The following is a 20,483-nucleotide window of genomic DNA, read 5'->3' as shown; positions in this document are numbered from 1 at the left end:
ACCAGCTTCTTTTGTATGACATTATCCTACACAGCTGTCTGCCAGATGTAAATTAGACAATATTCAATCTCTTTTCCAACATTGCATTGCAGTTTCTTTTTCAGCTGTGTTTGAGCTTTCTATTTTAAAGCAGGCCCAGGGGTTTGTGCCAGAAAGTGAAAGTTGAAAACTGGTGATGATGTCTTATTTTCAGTAGACAATGCTGTAGTATAACTGCTTATTACAACTAATGTTTTGCTGCAAAAAATAATTAAAAAAATTGTGAATTCTAAGAACATGAAGTGTCACCGTCCTCTTTGCTTTGTCTAATTGAATTACAGCAAAATGATGTTACAGCCCCCCTCCCAATCCTACCCTGCATAAGTGTAGAAAAGATAATTTGAAAAGGAAGTTCATGCTGCTGTCTGTGTCGTGTTACATCTGACCTTGTGGTTTATTTTAATGCCTCTCTTCACTCCCTTCACTCACTTACTAGGACCCACCTCTAATTTTACACATAAAGTAGCATATGCTCCTTACCTTGGAGTGGGCTATGATATAGAGATGGTGTCGTTTGCATAATGGTAAATGTAGGTTCCATTTTTTTTGGTGCTTGATATCCTAAAAGTTAGGATATTTCAGCCTATGCTACATCCATTTTGACTTTTCTTATTTTATCACTTAAGAGCTCTCCAAATTTTTACAAGTGCAATTCTGAAAAAGTGGAGTATTCTTTTAATATCACACGTTGAGTTCCTCAAGCGGGGTGTTTTTTTTATTTTTTTTCAGTCACTGTAACAGATAAAAGTAATGAGATCTTAAAATCACAGACAACACTTTTCAGAGTCAGCGATCACTGAGGCCAGAAATGTCTCAAATCACTGCTGAAGTCAATATTGTATGACATTGATTTCATTCATTTTTATTTTCACCTTTATTTTGACCCCTTTGCTAACTCTTTTTGTTATGACACTGCTGTCTTTTTAAAGTGAAACCTTGGACCTTTTCAAAAATACTCAATAAATCTTAGGCCAAGTCACTCTGTATGTACGCAGTGTAGTGTGCTGCCTGAGAGGCAAAGGATTTAACTGACATTTTTAAATAGGTTCAATGAATAGGTTCATTGGGACTTTAATTACATTCACTTTTTAACCAAGAGTGTTGTGGGCAATGGAAGTGAATCTTGACAAGCCAATGTGCTCTTATGACATCCCACCCATATAGTGCTGCTGTATTCCTGATTGCCCTTCTATCTGCAGGCAGGACGGGCACGCCAGTGAAATTCTAATGCTTAATTAGCAGATTAGAAGATCCAATTAGGAGATCTCCTCTCTCTCTCAAATCAAGCCTCTGTCAACATGTCCTATGAAAATGAGACACTCCACGTTCCCACTTAAGGTGGGCGTTTCTCCCCCTGCTAAAATGACTACTCTTGATTGACTGACTGTTGCATCCTTTGTTTAGCCTTGTGGATACCTAATTTGAAGCCCATTTGTGATTAATCATTTATATTTCAGGCACATTTCAATGGGAGACTGCGCTGTGTGTCAGAGTTAAAATGAGTCCAGACTGAAATGGACGCAACACGAAAACGTAGAGCTTGTGTTGTGTTTAAAAAAACAAAGTATTTACATAAAATGTAGGCATGTTGTTATAATTATGTGTATGTGACTGTTCAAGAAAACACTTTCAGTCTTCCAGTTTTATTTAGAAAGGCCAAATGTTACATGGTTTTGGCGCCCAGGAGACTTGTACTTGTTGATAAGTTGTACAACCAAGTAACAAGACCACACTCCCATGACATTTTTTTGTAAACATCAATGGTACCCAGAAGACAAATCTTTTTTTTTCTATCCAAAGTTTTGACTCCCTGACTTTTGTTGTTCTTGTATATACATTATAAAGTGTAAAACAGCTGATATTATATTCATACACCCAATAATTATAACATCCCTACACCCCTAGTTTATTGTCTATAGCGTCATCATAAAATCCCTCTCTTTGCAGCCTCCAACAGAACAACTTCTACAAAACTGTTTGTGCTTTAACGCTGCATTAATTAGTGTTTGGCCACTAGGGGGCAGAAGAACTCAAAAAAAAGCTCACTGGCCAACGTTATATCATACAAAAATGTATGCACACCAAAACGTAAGATCGTACGAAACTAGGAGACCGCCGGTTGGTCATGTGACGTCGGCTACAGTGGCTGGCTACGAGCTCCATGAAGCCGAGCGGCAGTTGACGCCAACAGACCTCCGGCACAGCTCGGTCGTATCAGCGGCAGTTAGTAGATGTGTTTAGCCGCTACAGAGCTCTGTGACGCCGGCTACTGTGCTCCATATGGTGCTCCATCGTATCAGCGGTAGTTGGTTGTTCAGTTAACCCAAGAATAGGTGACTTTGAGCTGGGTACGGAGCACCGCGAGCTGTTGGTCGCTTCGGCGGACATTACGGTTAAGTTTAGGCCACAAAATGTAAGAGTTATGCGGCTAGTTAAGTTAGGAAAAATATTGTGTTTTGGATTAAAACACTCCCAAGGAGCACATGTTTCTTGGGTGAAGGTCTTTTGTTTTTCCTGGGAAGCAAACTCCCGGGCTTGAAAGTCCTGTGATTTAAGACCCCACGCAGTGTTGATACGGAAACAAACTGTGTGTCGATGTGCTGTAGAACCAAACCAATAAGCTAAAATATGCTAAAAAGAGCTGCAGAGTTTGGTGATAAGTGTCTGTTGATTTGACACTGCGATAAAAAGAAGGTGGAGGAACAGCTGTCAAACTTTACTGAAAATTCTCTTTTGAGTCATGATCACAAAATGAATGGCCAAACGGCTCTTTCAGATAGGTTAGTTATATATATACGGCACCAACCATTTTGGGATATTGATTGTGAATTAATTCTCAACACATGCGTGAAAGCACTTACTTTAAAGCTATAGTGCATAGTTTCTGTCGCCCCCATGAGGAATTCTAAGTAATGACAATAAAACTGTTGGCGTGTCCACATGATACAAACCTTAAGTGATTGTGCACGCGCCCCCTCCCCTCCTCCACACAGTTGCTAGTAGCCAAGGAGGACACAGAGGATTAAAAAAACATGATGGACTCTTCAGAAGAGGTAATTATCTTCACTCGAGCTTCTGCGCGGGAAAGTCGCCGGACGCCACAATCTTCTCAACACAGACAGACTGAGAAATACAGAGAGAGTTGTATGAAGCTGATAGTCTTAATTGGCTGTGTAGCAACTCATTTGGCAATGGCTTGAATGTATTGGACGTTTCATCAAAAAGTTACGCACTAAAGCTTTGAGTCTTGTTAAAAAATGTGTAATTAATATAAAGATTTGCAGATTGTTTCAGTTTTGCAATTTTGTTGTGGACGTTAGGTGCTTTTTTTTAATCTGCAACCAAAGTGACTTTTAACAAAGCCAATAACTAGAAAAGCCTTGTATTTGCATTTCTTTGATTGCTAAAATAATGACCTGCGCAATTTGAAGTTTTACTCTCTATGTGAGACAATAACACAAATATACTATATTTCAGGATATGACAGTAATTGCTCATAAGTGATACTCTCACTGATTTGACATGCAAATTGCTTTATATGGGATCAGTGGGACTGAGTGCTTCCAGAAAGTGACAGCACATGCTCTGCGGGCTGTCATCCAGACAGTTCTTCGGGCTTACAAACAGGCCTCTTTAAATATAGAACCCAGACAACCCTCTTTTATTTTTTTTTGTTTGATTATGACAGAAATTGTTGGCTTTGTCATTCCAGCAAGAACTCTTTATATTGCTGCATAATAACTGACCTGCAAAGGTCAAGATCCAGCAAACAAGTTGAGCTCACTTTGATTTTGGTAATGAGACGTAAGATGTGTTTGGAATGATTGAATCATACATTTATTTTTTCATAAAATTTTTTAAATCAAATCCTCCTTTAAAAAGATGTTGTTGCAATCAAACTGGGAAGAGAAAAGAGGATTGAAGGCTGCAATTGCACAATCAGTAGTCTATATCAATTAATTTCCGGGATTGTTGGGTGCTGCCGGAAATTCCGCCGGGTGTCCCTCATTTCGGCCTGATGTCTGTCACCTTTCACTTTCTTTGTGTTTTTTAAAATCCGGTGGATTTATGAGGACTAGGGTTAACTGTTCCTCAGATCTCTGCAGGGTAAATCCATTCAGCTAGCTAGACTATCTGTCCAATCTGAGTTTTCTGTTGCACGACTAAAACAACCTTTAAACGTACACGTTCCACCAAAACAAGTTCCTTCCCGAGGCTATTTTGCAGAGGCATGGTTGCTTAGCGCTGCCCATGACGTTTGTGATTGGTTTAAAGAAATTGCAATAAACCAGAGCACATTTTTCTCCCATCCTGGAATGCTGTGTGGACTAGCCAGACCCTCCTCTGCAGCGCTGTGTAGGAAGGTCTGGCAAAGCGAGACTACATTCAGGTCAATATGCCCATCTGTTGTTGCGAGACTACGCAATCAGTAATAATAACAAAATTGCACTGAAGATAACAACATGAACACACTACATGAACATCAAATTATACAAAGTCCTTCTGTCACAACAATGCATATGCATTTTTTTATTTATAGGTAGAGCACAGGAGGTGTTTGCATAAGAGAAAGTAGATTCTGCAGGTTTCTGACATGTAGATTATTAATACATTGTTCTCTTAGTTGGGTTCAAAGTGCAGCAAAATAAGATGACAGAAACATACATATTAACAAACTGTCAGCTCTAATAAAGATGAGAAGAGAACTGGTGGATTCATTAACACCCACATTTCAGATTCCACCTCTGGGGACAAATACATTTCTACTTGGCTTCGATATTCAGGGTTTATTTCTTAAATTATATTTAAATTCCACCCAGTTTATGAGCAAAGAGTAAACCAGTTAATACAGGAAAAAAATGTAACTGAGTTAAATAAAAAAATAAATTACAAATAGTACCTGACAGTCAAGATGAAGGATCATTATTACAACTCCGGTCTTATTTTCTTAGTTATGGAGATCATTTTCAGTAAAAGCTGACCAAGTAAGTAATTCTCATATCTCAGCAGTTAAGTACAATGGGCCTCATTAACCAAACGTTCTAAGGAACAAATGTGTTCTTAAACCCCACTTACACAGTTTCTGGCATTCACAAATGTTTTCTTATTTGAAATTTGTTCTTAGGTAAGAACAGAATCTACGCGCTCTCAAGAGCACTTTTACGCACAATTTAGAGCTGACATGTTTGCGCAAAACAAGTAGCTATACCGTTTTTGTCCGTTCTAATTGAAAATTTAACATTTCTCTCCCAATTGTAACTTATTATTTTCATTATTTCAAACATAATTATACGTTTGTTGGTTTTAATAAATACACACTACTGCTCATTTGTAAAGCACTTTGAATTGCCATTGTGTATGAATTGTGCTAGGCCTATATAAATAAACTTGCCTTGCTTTGCCTTCAATTCACATCAATTATGTTAATGGGGAACCCTGCCGTCCAATAATAAGTGATTGATCACGCTATTTATACGCCAAGAGTATCTATTTTTTTTTGCCTCAGATTTTAGATCAAACCATTTCTTTTTTTACTTCATTAGTAAAGCGCCCTCCTGATACAGCGTTCACTGCACGAGTAACTGCATTCCATGCATCAGTTTTATTTGCTGCTTTGTATCCACTGCTGACGCTACTAAATATGATGTCTCGATTTTTGTTAACTTCTTGCAGCAGTACCTCCGCTTCAGAATTACTAACGTTTTTCTTTTGTTTGGAGTCGAGACCTCCACCGTCTTTGCCACGTCTTTTGGACATTTCTCTAAGTGTGCACACGACACAGCCCTGCCATCTCATGCCCTTTTATGGGAATTAACGGGGCGTTTACCCATGCTAAATAGGAGCGACGGGCACAAGCTTTCAGTTTACGAACATTGGGATTCATCATTCTAAGAACACACCTGCAAACAGTTCAGCTGTTTAAGAGCACGTCATGAATCAGACGTAGACTTTTCTTAGGGACTTTCTTAAGAACTTATTTAAGAGAAAACTCAAGAAGGTATTGGTGAATGAGGCCCCTTGTTTTTTTTACTGGGTTACCCAAGTTACGTTAAACTGGAATTATCCAGCCCACTGTGTGATCAATAATTTGGTCTGACAGTCATAGATATAAAACGGTTTAATATCTATGCTGACCTGTCCTTTACTGGTCAGCAGGTAGCCATAAAATGATTCGTATGGTCCCCACAAGATGATTCCTGTGAATTGTTTTGATCTTTTTGTTTCTCTCAACCCTCATATCTTTTTATCTTGAAAAACATGGCACCTTGCCAGGTATTTTGAAAATCAACCTCTTCAAACCCACAGAGCTTCATTTTAAATTCTAGTGGAGACCCTAAAGTTTCCAAAGATAACAAATGTCAGGCTGAACCTTGATTTTTTTTTAAAAGTGATGCATACGACATAGGCTACAATATTTCTTTTTGATGGAATGGTTATAAATGAATGGGGGGGGAGTGATTTCCATGCAGTTTGCTGTGGATATTTATGCTTCTTCAGAATAAGAAGATGTTTTGGTGACCCCAGAACCTTCCTTCTAGCACCACCAACAGGCCAGACTAGCCCCATTACTGGTAAGGCTCTAAGGCCAAACTTGTTTGTGCAGATTAATCCACAAGGCAGAGCTTATTATGCAATGAAGCAACATACAATATGATGTAGACTTATGGACTCGTTGTGGAGACTTTGATGTTCTCTTTTCCCCTCCCTCTTAAATTAATTTAAACCAGAAACGTTTGATATAGACAACTAAGAATTATTTTCTACAACCTTCCAAGCCAACAGCTTGACCACACCGCCCGCACACACCAAACACACCCACTCCCGCTTCCCCCAAAGCCAAAGTCCACATTAACATCGTAATAGGAAAGTGTGTTAAAGCACAGCTTTAGCAGCCTGACAAGAGTGAATTGGATGTCAGAGGGATTCCTGCTTAGTTTAATTGAATCTGCCCAGCACTAAAAAAGAAAATCTGAAGTCAAAATAACCTATTAGATCTATCGGGGAATGTTTTGTTGAGTTTGACAGGAGGCACTGCTCTCCCACCTCCCTCTTTCATTCCTGCAGGTTGGGTAACACAGGAGTGTTGATGTGGGCGGTAGCTGATGTTTCTCTTTCTGTTACTGTTGCTCGTTAATAAATTGTGGCCTGCTGCTTCTTTTTCCTGGAGCTAACTCAGCAAATCCCTTGAGTGTAGAACTAGGCTGGAGAAGCGTGTGGAGGGGTTTGAGTGAGTTACTAATGGATGGTGGAGGCTGATGGTTTCCTCTACGTGAACTGATTGCTAAAAACGGGCTGTTATTCAATGTCCTGACTTTACTTTTTCTGGCATTCCCCATTTTATTGTCTTTACAAAAGGCATTAGCTGGGAAGTGAAGGTTAAGTCTATGGCGTAATGGTATCATAATAAGCTCAATGCACAAAATACATTAGTAATGAATACAACGTATTAGATACCAAAGTGCTATGTGAATAGCAAATTAATTCCAGGTCACATCTTAAAACTACACTTATCTTCTCTCATCCACCACCTCCACCCGTCCCTCTCACTTTACTACAGCACATGGTGGTGGCTAATGATGAAAAGATGTGCTCCTCCTTTGTGCCGTGAAGAGCCAATCACATCCACAAATGGATATTAACTTTGGGTTGTCATGGATCCTACACCTGATCAATAGCTCTTACATAGCATTACAGCCAAGAGCTTCAGTAGTGTGTTTTCCTGTCCCAGGTGGTTTATTTTTTTACTGCTTAAAAACGTGATCAACAATTCTGTGAACGTTAAAATGTCTTCTAAAGATTTCTTCTGAGATGTTCTTTTTTTCTAAACATTAAACTGAAGTTTGATGCAAGAAACATGTCAAATAGATTGTTAGGGAGCCAATCCCAGCTGACATTGAGCGACAGGCAGGATCCACCCTAGGCAGGTCAGAAGTCAGTCACACGGCTGACAACCATTCACACCTATTTGCAGTTTAGAGTCACCACTTAAGCTAACACGCATCTCTTTGGACTGTGGGAGGAAGCTGGAGAGCCCGGAGGGAACTCACGCAGGCACGGGGAAAACATGCAAACTCCACACAGAAAGGCCACAGCCTAACCCTAACTACTGCACCACCCTGCTGCCCATTATGTATATCTAAAACTGATTTTTAGATACAGAAATTAGGCTATTAGTAGTAGTAGTAGGATTGTGAGAACATAATGTTATGAGTAATATTCAGAGTAATAGTAATGAGTTCTCCTTCCGAGTGCATCTGGAGGGCAGTACTGGGAGCTGACTGCGTAATAAGCTGCTGCCTTAGTAAATCAGGCGCTGAAGAGATTACAGCCGCAAACTCAATGAAAACCACAACGCACATTCACGCAACGCCATTCTCTTAATAAATGGGTCCCTGAGTGATTTCTCACAGTCCAGCAGGAACATGGTAATCCTTATCCTCCTCAGTTTAATCAACTCCTGATTGCAATCCAAACTGTTATCTTCGTTGCAATTTAGTAGAGTGGTTATTAAAAATGTCAACCAGGTGGAAAAAAGGAGCCAAACTGCTCGTTACGTCTTGCTAGTTTGGAAACAAAGAATACCAAAAGAAGACACATTGCAGTATAATACCTCTAGGTATTTTAAATCTGAAGCAATGAATGGAACACAAAATAATGGACAAGTCAACCTTCTAATAAAAACAACAGTCCATCCAGTGCAGACCACTAAACCAGATATTTGGGCTAAAGCAAACAGATATGCCTTGAGATGGTTAAGTTTAAGTACAACGTGTAAAATTATTATGTGTATTAAGTGTGGATCAAATAGGTTTAGGGGGTTAGAATCCAGGATTTGGACATAATTATGTTGGGATCCATGTTAACATGTTTGTCCAGCAAAGATACTGTACTCTTTGTGAACATCCCTCAACCAACAACAATCTTTCCTTTCTTGTTGGCATATTTTCACACTGTTCATGAGTAAAAGATAAATCACTATTCTAGACTGGGCAGTTCTGCCAACTAGTGTAGTAGTACAGTGGCTGGGTTATGACCAAAGTAATCTCGCATTGCCAGACCTTTCTCCACAACGCTGCGGAGGAAGGTCTGGCTAGTCCATACAACATTCCAGGATTGAAGAAAAACATGCTCTGGTTTATTGGCATTTCTTTAAACCAATCACAATCCTCTTGGGCAGCACTAAGCGCCGGACGTAATAATGTTGCCTCTGCAAAATAGCCTCGGAAAGGAACTTTGATGAAAATTGCTTTAGTCGTGCAAGAGAAAACTCAGATTGGACAGATAGTCTAGCTAGCTGTCTGGATTTACCCTGCAGAGATCTGAGGAGCAGTTAACCATAATCCTCAGAAATTGACCGGAGTTTAGAATGCCAACATAAAGAAAGCGGAAGGTGAAGCACATCCAGATGAAACTGAGGGACATCCGGTGGAACCTCCTGCGGCACCGGAATAATCCCGTAAATGAAACGTCATCGATATAGACTATGACCTCGGCAATTGTCAAAATCCTTTCAATCAGTTCTGTTAATGGCAGAAACATTTTCATTGTGGTTAAAGCATCAGTTCTTAGGCATTGAAGCATCAAAGTTCCTGAATTTAAAGTAGTCTATAACTCTATCACATCTAACTGTCAGACAGCACCAGTAGGGATGTGGCGGCAGACTGCCATTCCACACAACACTGAGTACTGTTGTTTATCCACACTGAGTTTCTTTTTCCTTTGCTTTCAGATTCACGAGCTGGAGAAGGAGCACCCAGAACGGTGGACCATGCAGTGATTGGAGGAGTGGTGGCCGTGGTCGTCTTCGCCATGCTCTGTCTACTCATCGTCTTGGGGCGCTACTTTGCAAGACACAAAGGTAGTGAAGCTGAAAATACTAACACTACACTTTTTTTTTTTTTTTTTTCGCAAACTAAAGCTGCATTGGGAAAGATTATTGCATACAGCATGCAGTGAGCAAACACTGCCCTCACCAACACTGATAGACAGTCTAAACTGGTGCAGTCAGCCAGTAGCACACCACCCTGCTGCCTTTATTTACAGCCATGTTACTGTAGTTGTAGAAAACCTGACGTTGGTGCATTTAAAATATGCCATTGGCATAGTTAAAGTTTGACTAACAGCCACCTGGCCAATAAACGGTATGCCCCTTTATTTGGAGAACAGACAGTCAACACATTCTCACTCCCATCGCATAAAATTCGGATGCTTGGTCAGGTGCCTTTGGCATTGTTATTGACGCTAAAAGTCTCCCTTAGCGTCATATCTAAACGCGCTTTATCTAAACGCGCTTGGTTGGGACTATTCGCGTCACTTTGGACACTCTGGGTCAGGATGTACGTTTAACTGGCATGCGGCGCAAGAATGGGACAGTTAGGTTTAGGGAAAGATTGTGGGCGGGCTTATAAAAGGTACGTTTCCGTGACACGCGGGACAAGAACGGGACAGTTGGGTTTAGGAAAAGATTGTGGGCGGGGTTATAAAATGAATGTTTCAGTGACACATGGGACAAGAACAAGACACAAACCCCGGTCTCCTGGGTGAAAGTCCTGTGTTGTTTGACCCATCCACCTCCCCAACCAACCTCCCTACGATGAATATCGGGCTTTCATGCTACTCACTAACGTTGTTGCTCTTAATACTACGTCATCTTAAAGCGCCGCGGAGCTGCTGCTCTGCCCGGTGCGTTCCATCAACACGCTGAAGGGTGATTTTTGTGTTGTAAGGTGTAGCTTCTTTACTTTGTTTCTGTAAAAACCTTTTTTTACATCCTTTCTAAATAATGGAAAGACAGCTATTAAGGCTATGAGTTACTGATGATAAAAAATGTAATGCCGTCCTGCTGAATAGTATAACGCATCTCGTATGCTGCCCTCATAACACAGAAATAATTAGAATCTATAACAAATTTCACACTTTGATATTTCTTATGCAGGAGGAAATGGAATTGGACACATTAACCGCTTTAGAGAGGAAATACTGTAAATGAGGCTATTTAAAGGTGTAAAAGAGACACTTTCTTATTTATGGGGTTGCAGTAGCTAAGTCTGTAGGGAGTTGGTTTGGGAACTGAAGGGATGCTGGTTCAAGTCCCCATAAGGACCAAAGTACGGAGTATGGATTGGTAGCTGGAGAGATACCAGTTCACATCCTGGGCACTGCCAAGGTCCTCTTGAGCAAGGCACCATAACCCCCGAACTGCTCTGCCCTACAAAGGCAAAACACCGTAACATGTTTGGGCAAAAATGAGTTAATGTCACTTTTGGGGTATTTGAGACCTCCTTTATCATGTGAATAAATATCGTGAGTCAATTTGATTGTTTTAACAAGAAAATAAAAGACTATGACAACCGTAACATCCAAAACCATACGAGAAACCACAGCAGAACGCCGTAACAGCTGTTACGGCACGCTGAAGTTGAGTTAAGGTGTTCTGACTTTGTTTAGCCAGAAATCAAGAGAGATGTTACTGTGCCGCCGTGATGTTACTGTACTCTGGCCTCGTCGTACTGTCAAAGTTTGCCGCTTTTAATTGTCACCAAACTACGTAACATACACACGATATATCTTTCAAATAAAGTGGCGATGATTCCTATTCTGTCAGTGTCCGTGACAGCCCGGAGCTAGCTAACTTTATAGCGCTAACGGTGATGCTGACACACCTCCTCACTTTGCGGAGCCTCACATCAGACGCCGAAAACGAATCATTAAATACACAGCTGGCATCCTACCTTTCCATGCAATCCGATATAATCCATGGAAGACATAATCCAAAGCAAAGCACGTCATCTGCTGTATCCACAACAATCCATACCTGTTTGAGCCATATTTCCTTCTTGCAAGTGTTCATGTCAAATCTTACACAAATCCATAAAAGCACTAAGCTAGTCATTGCTAACGTCCGTACAAAGTATGCTAACCTAAATGTTATCTCAGAATTAAAAAGTAGTAATCCAAGTCAAGTTCGTTGACTGTGCATCTTGAGCAGTAACCAGGGGCTGTTCTAGGATCAGACCTTTAAGGGGGCTCAGCCCCTATTGAGAATATGACACGGATACAGTGACTTGCAAAAGTGTTAAACATTATAAATGTATTGTTAAAATATTTCTTGTATTTATTCATACTGTATACTGTACTGCAAAGTAACTTATCTGTCATACTGTTCAACTGTGTTAGTGTTGCCATACTATCCTGATCAAATAGCACTAAATAGGAATGACTAGACCTTGGTTAGGTGTTCTTATAATGGATGTAAGTATGGTGAACAGCAAGCAAATATTGATTATATGTCAGTTACTGCCTTTTGCCTTTGCATGACTCCTTGTTTTTGGCACATGATACAAAGGCAGAGTACAGTAACTGCCAAACAAGGGTCAAAGGTCAATTTTGAACCAAAGATTTTTTGCATACAAACATTTCTTCATTATAACAACTAGTTGTCAAATTTTGGGAGTTCTACCTATAATACTTTTGTCTGGACAAAACAGAAACTTTAAATTCATTTTTCTCAGTTTCACACTCTAGCAAGTTAAGGTCTTTTGCCTTTACAGGGCAGTGCTCAGGTCCAGCACTGGCAGCCCATTTACTGTGAGATCTCTCCATTTGTGTATGAATAGGTCCTGAGCATGTGTGCGTGTGTATTTCATGCCTGTCTAGTGATTTCTAACAAACACAGTGTAAATTTTACCCCCCTACACTGGAGATCTATAACATAAAAATATAAATTAATGGTGATTCTGAACTCAGTGTTTCCCCTCAGATGTATAAAGTTAAACAATAATTTCTGTTTCCTGCTAATGCATCTGGTGGTGAACTGAAATATTTCTGTTCTTAAAAACAGTGTGTTAAACTGTTAACATATTTCAATAAAAAATAGCAATAAGATGCATATAAACAAATCACATGGAGGTTACTTTGAATAATGGCATTGTGTATGGTGCAAGTTGTAAGCTGCCAGATATTCATGAAAGAACAATAATGATAGTGAAGAGATAAAAGATTTATTAATTTTTGCCTTCTCATAGTGGCTACACCTCTGCAGTAAAATGATGGTGTGTGAGACTGGAGCCAGTTGAGGTCACTTAGGAAAATAATTCATGTTTAATTACAGGATGTTGAAGGCGACTTTTAACTACCTCTGTCTAAAACTTTCCATAGTAATTACTTAACAAAACACTTTCGTGAAGCGACCCATAACCATGAGAACAAAGGTAGGGTTGTATTAAGTGGCAATGGGGGCGGATTACAGCGTAATTCTAAAATGACTGTTCAAACTGAGGTTGCATTGCCAAAAGTCTCAGAGTATATCCGATACAGGATGATGGCTGCCCTAGTGTCAATAAAAAATGTATGATTCAATAATGTTTTCTTCATAAAAACCTGATGTTTCATTGCTATGTACTTGTGACATGTGCAATGTCAATAAAGTTATATTGAATCTAAATGTTATGTAAGGAGAACAACCAAAAAGGAAACAAATAGGATTTTCCTTTTTCTTACATGCAGTATTAACATATTCCTTCACCATCCCTGTGGTACAGCACCACTGAACACCTTGTTTTCATCTATTCTAGCAACAGTTGTGCTTTTATTTTTGCATTTGAAGTGCCCCTTCCTCAGTCGACCTGAATATTGCCTTCGTTATCAACCTCTTCTGTGATAAGATTTGAATAAATCTTGTAAATTAAGTTTGAAGGAGCTCGCTAGTTCTTTTTTTTCCTCCTCTGAACTTGACAAGGTTAATTTGAAGGTGTGAGCCATGCACTCTAGATCATTTGGAAACCCTGGTTTTCATGTGCCCATTTGAATGAAAAAGAGAGGAAATGATGTATAATCTGAATATTACAGCTTGCTGGTGTAAGGTTTGTGTAAATGGCCACATGGAGACGGATTTGCATAATTAGGTGCTGTGGGATGTAGAGGCACATTTTAATCTTTTGTATCATCTACGCAGCAGGCTATTACCCAGTCTGTGACACTGTCCTTCATCCCCTCCTCCTCAGGTACCTACTTCACACACGAAGCCAAAGGAGCAGACGATGCAGCGGACGCAGATACAGCCATCATCAACGCAGAGGGTGGCCACACCAACTCGGACGAAAAGAAAGAGTACTACATCTAATCAAAGCAGGACCCCTCACTCTAGTGTCCTCTTTGGGACACAGAGCGGTTTTGGGGGCTGGGGCAGATGGAGAGGGGGGTTTGATGGAGGGATTTAAATTTGGTTCAGGATCACTTTTAGTGAGAGTAGAGGGGTCAAGGAGTAGAAAAGAGATGGGGTTTTAAAGACAAGCCTGGTTTTAAGCCGTTGTTTAGTCTAGTCTGCAGATGTAGATGGAATGTTTTGTGTAAAAAAAAAAAAAAAAAAAAGAAAATCTAAAAAGGACAAAAAACGGGAGGGTTTGGGTTATCGGTAAACTGAGAAGGGGTTGGGGGTGGGAAGGGTGTGCCAGACGTCAGAAATCACTGTAGAGAGCTTCACCATTCGACACCTTCCTCCCTAACTGCTGGTACGAATTTTATTTAGTTCAACCATTTGCAGAAAATTCTGTGCCTTGTTCTATCCATACTTTGGATTTGTGTTGATCCTCATTTGCATAACCTTGTTGCTCCCCTTTTTCCTGTTTCATCTTTCCCACTCTTATTCATCGATGTGCTGTTGGCTTTTGTATGAGGGTAAAATTACACAGCCACTTTATTCATTTCGCTAAATGTGTCTGCACACACGTGTCCTCTACTGCATAACAAAAACTCCTTCCAGTATACTGTGATTTGTCTCAAGCCATTTCTTCCCCGACTCTTTTTTTTCCCTGAAGTTTTGACAGCTCCAAAAGTGCATGGAATGCTTTACATATCATTGTACAAAGGACATAAATGAGAAACAGGTTTGATGTACTGTATATGCTCTTCCTGACCTCTCCTAAACACAACCACATTCAAAACATATTCAAAAAAGAAGGTGGCAAAGGATAATATAAAATTATTTTATTGGTTTCTTCAAAACAGTTTTACTGCTGCCTCTTAAACAATTACCTTTCTCAGTAAAGAGAAGTGGTACATTATTTGTCCTCACTGCGCTGCCATTTCATTAGCTCAGTGCTATTTTTCTTCTATGAGTCTGAATGTTAGCGCTCTGTTTCCCCACCAGCTTTTATTGAGTTGTGATGATGTGTTAATGATGAGATTCAATTGATCTCCATCTGCTCTTACTCTAGAATATGTTTCTTACCAATGGGAAAGTAAGAAAATTAAAATGTTTTTTGGCAGACTCTAAGTCAATATGTCTCTGTAATAAATGGCTGTTGAAAAAGTATTTGGTATTAACATTGGCCAACCAGCAGCCAAAAGATGCAGGTAACATAACCGAAAAGAGAAACAGCCTTAACCAAACTCCAAACTGTAACAACCGTTCTCGCTCCACATCAAATACGGCAGCTTGGTCAGTGGCCCTCAGCATCTCATACCCACATACAAGGCACCCTTTAGCATCTGTCTGAGACGCACCAGGCTATCATCTGCTCGGCCGCGGCACAGTGAGATGACGTAATATAAAGAGGGAAAAAGTCGACATAGGGAAGATAATAATAAAAAGGCAACAAAGTCCACATAGGGAGAAGGTCAGGGTGGATGGATGGGTCAAACAAACAGGACTTTCACCCAGGAGACCGCTGATCGTGTCCCATGTGAAACCAAAAGTTGGGAGTAACTGGGTAATAAGTCAACGTTGGTTGACTTATTAACTTACTTAAGTTAAGTTACATACATAACATACTAATGTCACGTACTTAATTTACGTAACAGGCGTACTTATTTTAATCCAAACCATTGTCTTTTCCCTCAATCTAACCTAAGTACTTTTGTTGCCTAAACCTAGTCTCGCATTGCCAGACCTTCCTCCACTGCGCTGCGATATAGACTAGCCTAAACCTGACCCCTGCATGTTGAAAGATGATGCCAAAGGGGTACCCAAAGCATTAAAATAGTAATGCCAAGGGCTCCTGGTCAAGCAACCGTATGTCTTGCGTTGGGAGTGATAATGTCTTGACTGAAACACATTTAAATTTATTTATGGAATACATAAGCTGCACAAAATATCCTCCCTACAGTGTGTTTATATCACTGACAATACAATGTAAATCAAGCCAATGAAATCACACATGTATTGTACACTAAACCTTACTAAGAAATATTATTTACAACCTACTAGAATTACAATGGAGTACCTTTGTGGATGTCATTGTGTCACACTCATTGTGAGTTTTTTCAAAATGTAAAACAAACCAATGTTGGGGTAAGTAAATGTCTTTAAACTAAAATGTTCTGAGACACAGGCCAGTCTTTCCGCTTACATTACACCTTTTGAATATATTTTGCTTTGGTGCAGTAGCTTGAGTGCGTTAACAATTGATAGTTTATTGCATGAATGTACATGTTAAATCTCATTCTTTTTGTTTCTCTATCTTGCTATATGTATCACCTGCCAAAACTGTATGAGGATCTGTTTTGCTGTGCCAGCTGGGGAGTTCTGAGGAATGCCAAAAGTAACTGTTTGTAATTGAACTTATATTGTGCACCATGGTGGTAATCCATAGGTAATAATAATGCCCTGGCTCGAGGGTCTATTCATGGCATTTTTTGTCAAAATTATGTTTTCACACAGCAAGCAGCTTGCTTAATGAGTCCTTACTCTACTGTATATGACAGCTGTGGGTGGATTTCAGTGGAGGCCTAGGTTGCAATGTACACCTTCAAAGTGTTGAACAGGCTTTATATGCCATGATATTACATCATTTTGAACATTTTATCAACGCAAATGATAAACTTATCATTAAACCCAACAGTGGCTGCAACCATTCCTCAGTATTATTTTTTAAGGCACTTATTCCTGCGGTTTTTCAAAGTAAAGTAAAAAGCTAGAATCAATTGGACAAAAAAAAATTAAATCAAATCAGTAAAGAAAACTTTTTAAATGAGTTCCCTGAGGATGGCAACTTATCTTGTACAGTCAAATCAGAAGTGAAATTTTAAACATTTTTTTGCAGCGCAAATTCAAAACTTGTTAACAATGTTAATGAAATACATCATGATGTAACAAAATTCATTTTTAAAGATTCAGATTCAGGAAATACATCTTACATCAATAACAGTGAGTTTAAACATTGCTTATCAAACATAATTTATAGGTGTCATTTAATGTATTGATATAGTTTGCATGCATATCAATAAGCAACTAGGCATAAGTACCATGTTTCAGCTAAGTCATTACAATTACTGTTTCATTGTGAGTGTCCAAACTTAGTCATCATGATTATTTTTTATAATTGTATTGTAACTCTGGTGTTAAGTTCTACAGGTAGAGCTATTTTCAATAAAAATGTCCCCCTTAAAAAACACCTGCTAATGAAGAAATACATTTGCAAATTTTACAACATATACACCTGTACATGGCATAAAGAAGCACACTGTAAATACAGATAAAGAAGTTCTGCAAGTCTTACAGAACGTAACGGAAATTTCTAAAGGGACACTAAAGACTGATGAACTTGTCAGTGGAAATTAGTCTTAAACGTTTATTTTAGTTTTCACATTTGGAAGGTTTATTGCAGATATTATTGGAGGTGCTGCTCTACACCCACTAGTTTAAGTTTACTGATTACGTACTAGCATGTTCATCCATTTCCTTGTTCCCCAGAAATGACTTTTGTTTTGTAGTTCTGGCAGTGTTTCTCTATTTGATTGTGTTTTCTGTATTTCTAGTTTGCCTTTATGGTTTGTATGTGTTGTTCAATTTGTGAATGTGCTTCTTAATTTGCTTGTGTTTTTGTTGTTTGATGCCCTTTTTCTTGCAAGAGTGGTAAAGATCTTTTCTTCATTTGCTTGCTTTTCTTAAGTTGCACTACATTGAGCTCTATTCACCATTGTACTTTTTGCTCTACCGGTAACCTCAGATTTCACTTGAGACTTTTGGTTTTCCATTATACCAAACAGGTTTTAATTTTATGTATATGATATATATATATATATACATCAACATCAATCATATATAATGATAAAACATACTTACTTTTAATTAATATGCCACTAGATGTCATTGGGACTTAATGGTGTTGCTTGCTGTGTGGACACTCATATCCAAGATTCAATACTTTATTGCCATGTTAACACATTTGATTGGAATTTCTCAATGTGCAGCTCAGATTGCAACACATTAACAGTGTGATAGCTTTAATATATCATAATCACACATGAAGACAGCATTCAGTCTCTCCATATTGAGATTGGGGTTTTGGGGGTCGTCCAAAAGCAGATGAGGAGGTTCTTGTGAAGTGCATTACGCAAATTTCCCTCTCCCTCTCCTGAGCATAAAGCATCTGTGCATTTTAAAAGTCGTTTGATATTTTATTGCTTTTAGAAGACTGAGTTAGAAGAGCTGTGGACAGATTTTTAGCTTTTCCATTGGTTATGGAAGTTGTTGATGGGGACTACCGGAGTGATGTTGCAGACAAATATCAAAGATGCTGTGTCACTCCAACTGTTAATTTTTCTGTTAAAACTTGAGTTGATTTAAAGTTCTGTACTCACAAAAGAATCACCACTAAGTTAACACTGTATGCTGATGACACTGTTTTGTGTTTGTTAAGTGGATGGGAGGGGGTGGGGAAGGGTTCAGACTAGTTTAGATGTTTTACAGTCTGGTGTCTGATAAAACTATTAACTGACTTGTTATCGTTGCTTTATAAATCCCAGCGCAGATGCCACTTCATCTGCAAGACTGAGATTGTGTAATTTTTTTTTTTTTTTTACAGTGAGCACTATTTCGCTTCAGTGACATGTGGCAGCTTCCATTTAAATCAGACTTCAAAATATGTCTTGCCAATAAAGGAATAGAACTGAATATTGTCTTCTCCCTTAAGGCTGATGCATTAATATTTTATTTGCGCATATTAAATATTTGTGTGTTGGAATAGCAGAAGTGTCCTCCAAAATGTTTTACCTACTGTACTATAATTTTGCTCTCCCAAAGTTCCCATATAAAATGGTCCATGAGCAAAACAACATAAAAACAACATTCAAGTAGGTTTGACGAGGACTGAATTTGAAATAAATAGCAAAATTATATTTTAGGTTACTGTGTATCATTTTATTTTCTATGAAATGCCCAGTAAAGTAAAAAATTATCTTATAGTGTAACTGGTGTAGTTTTCTCCACATTAAATTCTTTTGATAAAGTCATGTCTCTAGTTCATGCGTTGCTGACCGATGTGACTGCATCTCAGGTAGAATGCAAAGTTTAGGCCCCACCAATGACATTAAAGCAAGTACAATGCATCCTCATCGAATCAGTTGCAACACATTATTTTGGATCCAAGAGGCAAAATTGGTGGCATTTTGCATATGTGTTGTACATGTTTTCTGTATTTTTCTTAATATTTGGTGGACTGTAAAATATGTGTTTAGTATTGCTTTGTGTTTACATAGGTCATAAAGAGTACACTGTTTATTGGAATGAAGCAGAATCAGAAGCTTGTTGTGGCTGTACTACTACTACTGTCACTTTCAACGCACCACCGCCTTTGGAAGCACGTTTGATTCCTGAAAGGTTTTGATTGTGTCACCAGTCATTGTTTTTTAGAATAATTCTTTTTGTCTCTCTGCTGTTATTGGGAAATGTTTGTGTATTGATGGAGAAAAGGAGTTCCACATTCCCATACACATTTTGTATTTGTTCATAAATAGACATTTTTACAAAACAATGAAGAGTTCTTGTCTTAATAAAAAAAAAAAAAAAAAAAAGATATTAATGTCCAAAATAATCAGTGTTGGTATTATTTGTTTTACTCTAAGTGTTAATATATTAAGGTGCACCACAGGTATATGGAGAAATGTGAATAATATGGACACACAGCAACACATTATTTTTAATCTTCAGTAACCTCTTGCAGATAATAAAGCCTGACTGCATTTATCTGTTTCATTCTGATAACCTAAAGAAAATGCCAATTTCGACAGACATAATGTTATACGGGCTGTACTCAAAATACAGAAAGAAAGTTGTTCTGGGATTGCATCCACACAGCTCCCCAACTCGTCAAATACTGACTCATTGTCACGGCCCTCACGTCTGATAGTCGCATAAGGCACTCGCATGCACGCGCGGCCGGAACGGCTATCAAAACAAAGAACAGAGAACCTCAGAACACAACACACACAGAGGGAGTGTGACTTCATACTTTTCTCAGGACACCATAACTATCATAACTATATCTTCACATAGCAAATAGTTATTAATTGCTATTTTAATGTGATAAATATTGAGTACAACCCTCTTTAAAGCATAAAGCATAAGATTGGCAAACCACAATTTCTGAAGTCAAATTTTTTTATTTATATTTATATATATATATATATATATATATATATATATATATATATATATATATATA

The 20,483-nt window shown here is 38.7% G+C and overlaps 1 protein-coding gene across 3 annotated transcripts in view; it reads left to right on the top strand.

Moving 5' to 3' along the window:
• Positions 1-19,272, top strand: part of cadm1a (cell adhesion molecule 1a) — a 411,265-nt gene extending 391,993 nt beyond the window's left edge. For all 3 annotated transcript variants that reach the window (XM_028595123.1, XM_028595124.1, XM_028595122.1), the window contains 2 exons: positions 9,770-9,898; positions 14,043-19,272. In XM_028595123.1, the coding sequence (XP_028450924.1) occupies positions 9,770-9,898; positions 14,043-14,161 (248 nt within the window). In that variant the 3' untranslated portion in view covers positions 14,162-19,272. The remainder of the gene's footprint in view (positions 1-9,769; positions 9,899-14,042) is intronic.
• The last annotated feature ends 1,211 nt before the right edge of the window (positions 19,273-20,483 follow it).

Source organism: Perca flavescens, chromosome 13, assembly GCF_004354835.1.
Source record: "Perca flavescens isolate YP-PL-M2 chromosome 13, PFLA_1.0, whole genome shotgun sequence".
Taxonomy (NCBI): domain Eukaryota; kingdom Metazoa; phylum Chordata; class Actinopteri; order Perciformes; family Percidae; genus Perca; species Perca flavescens.
Note: the sequence above shows the minus strand (reverse complement) of the source record. Positions and strands in the feature narration are given on the sequence as shown.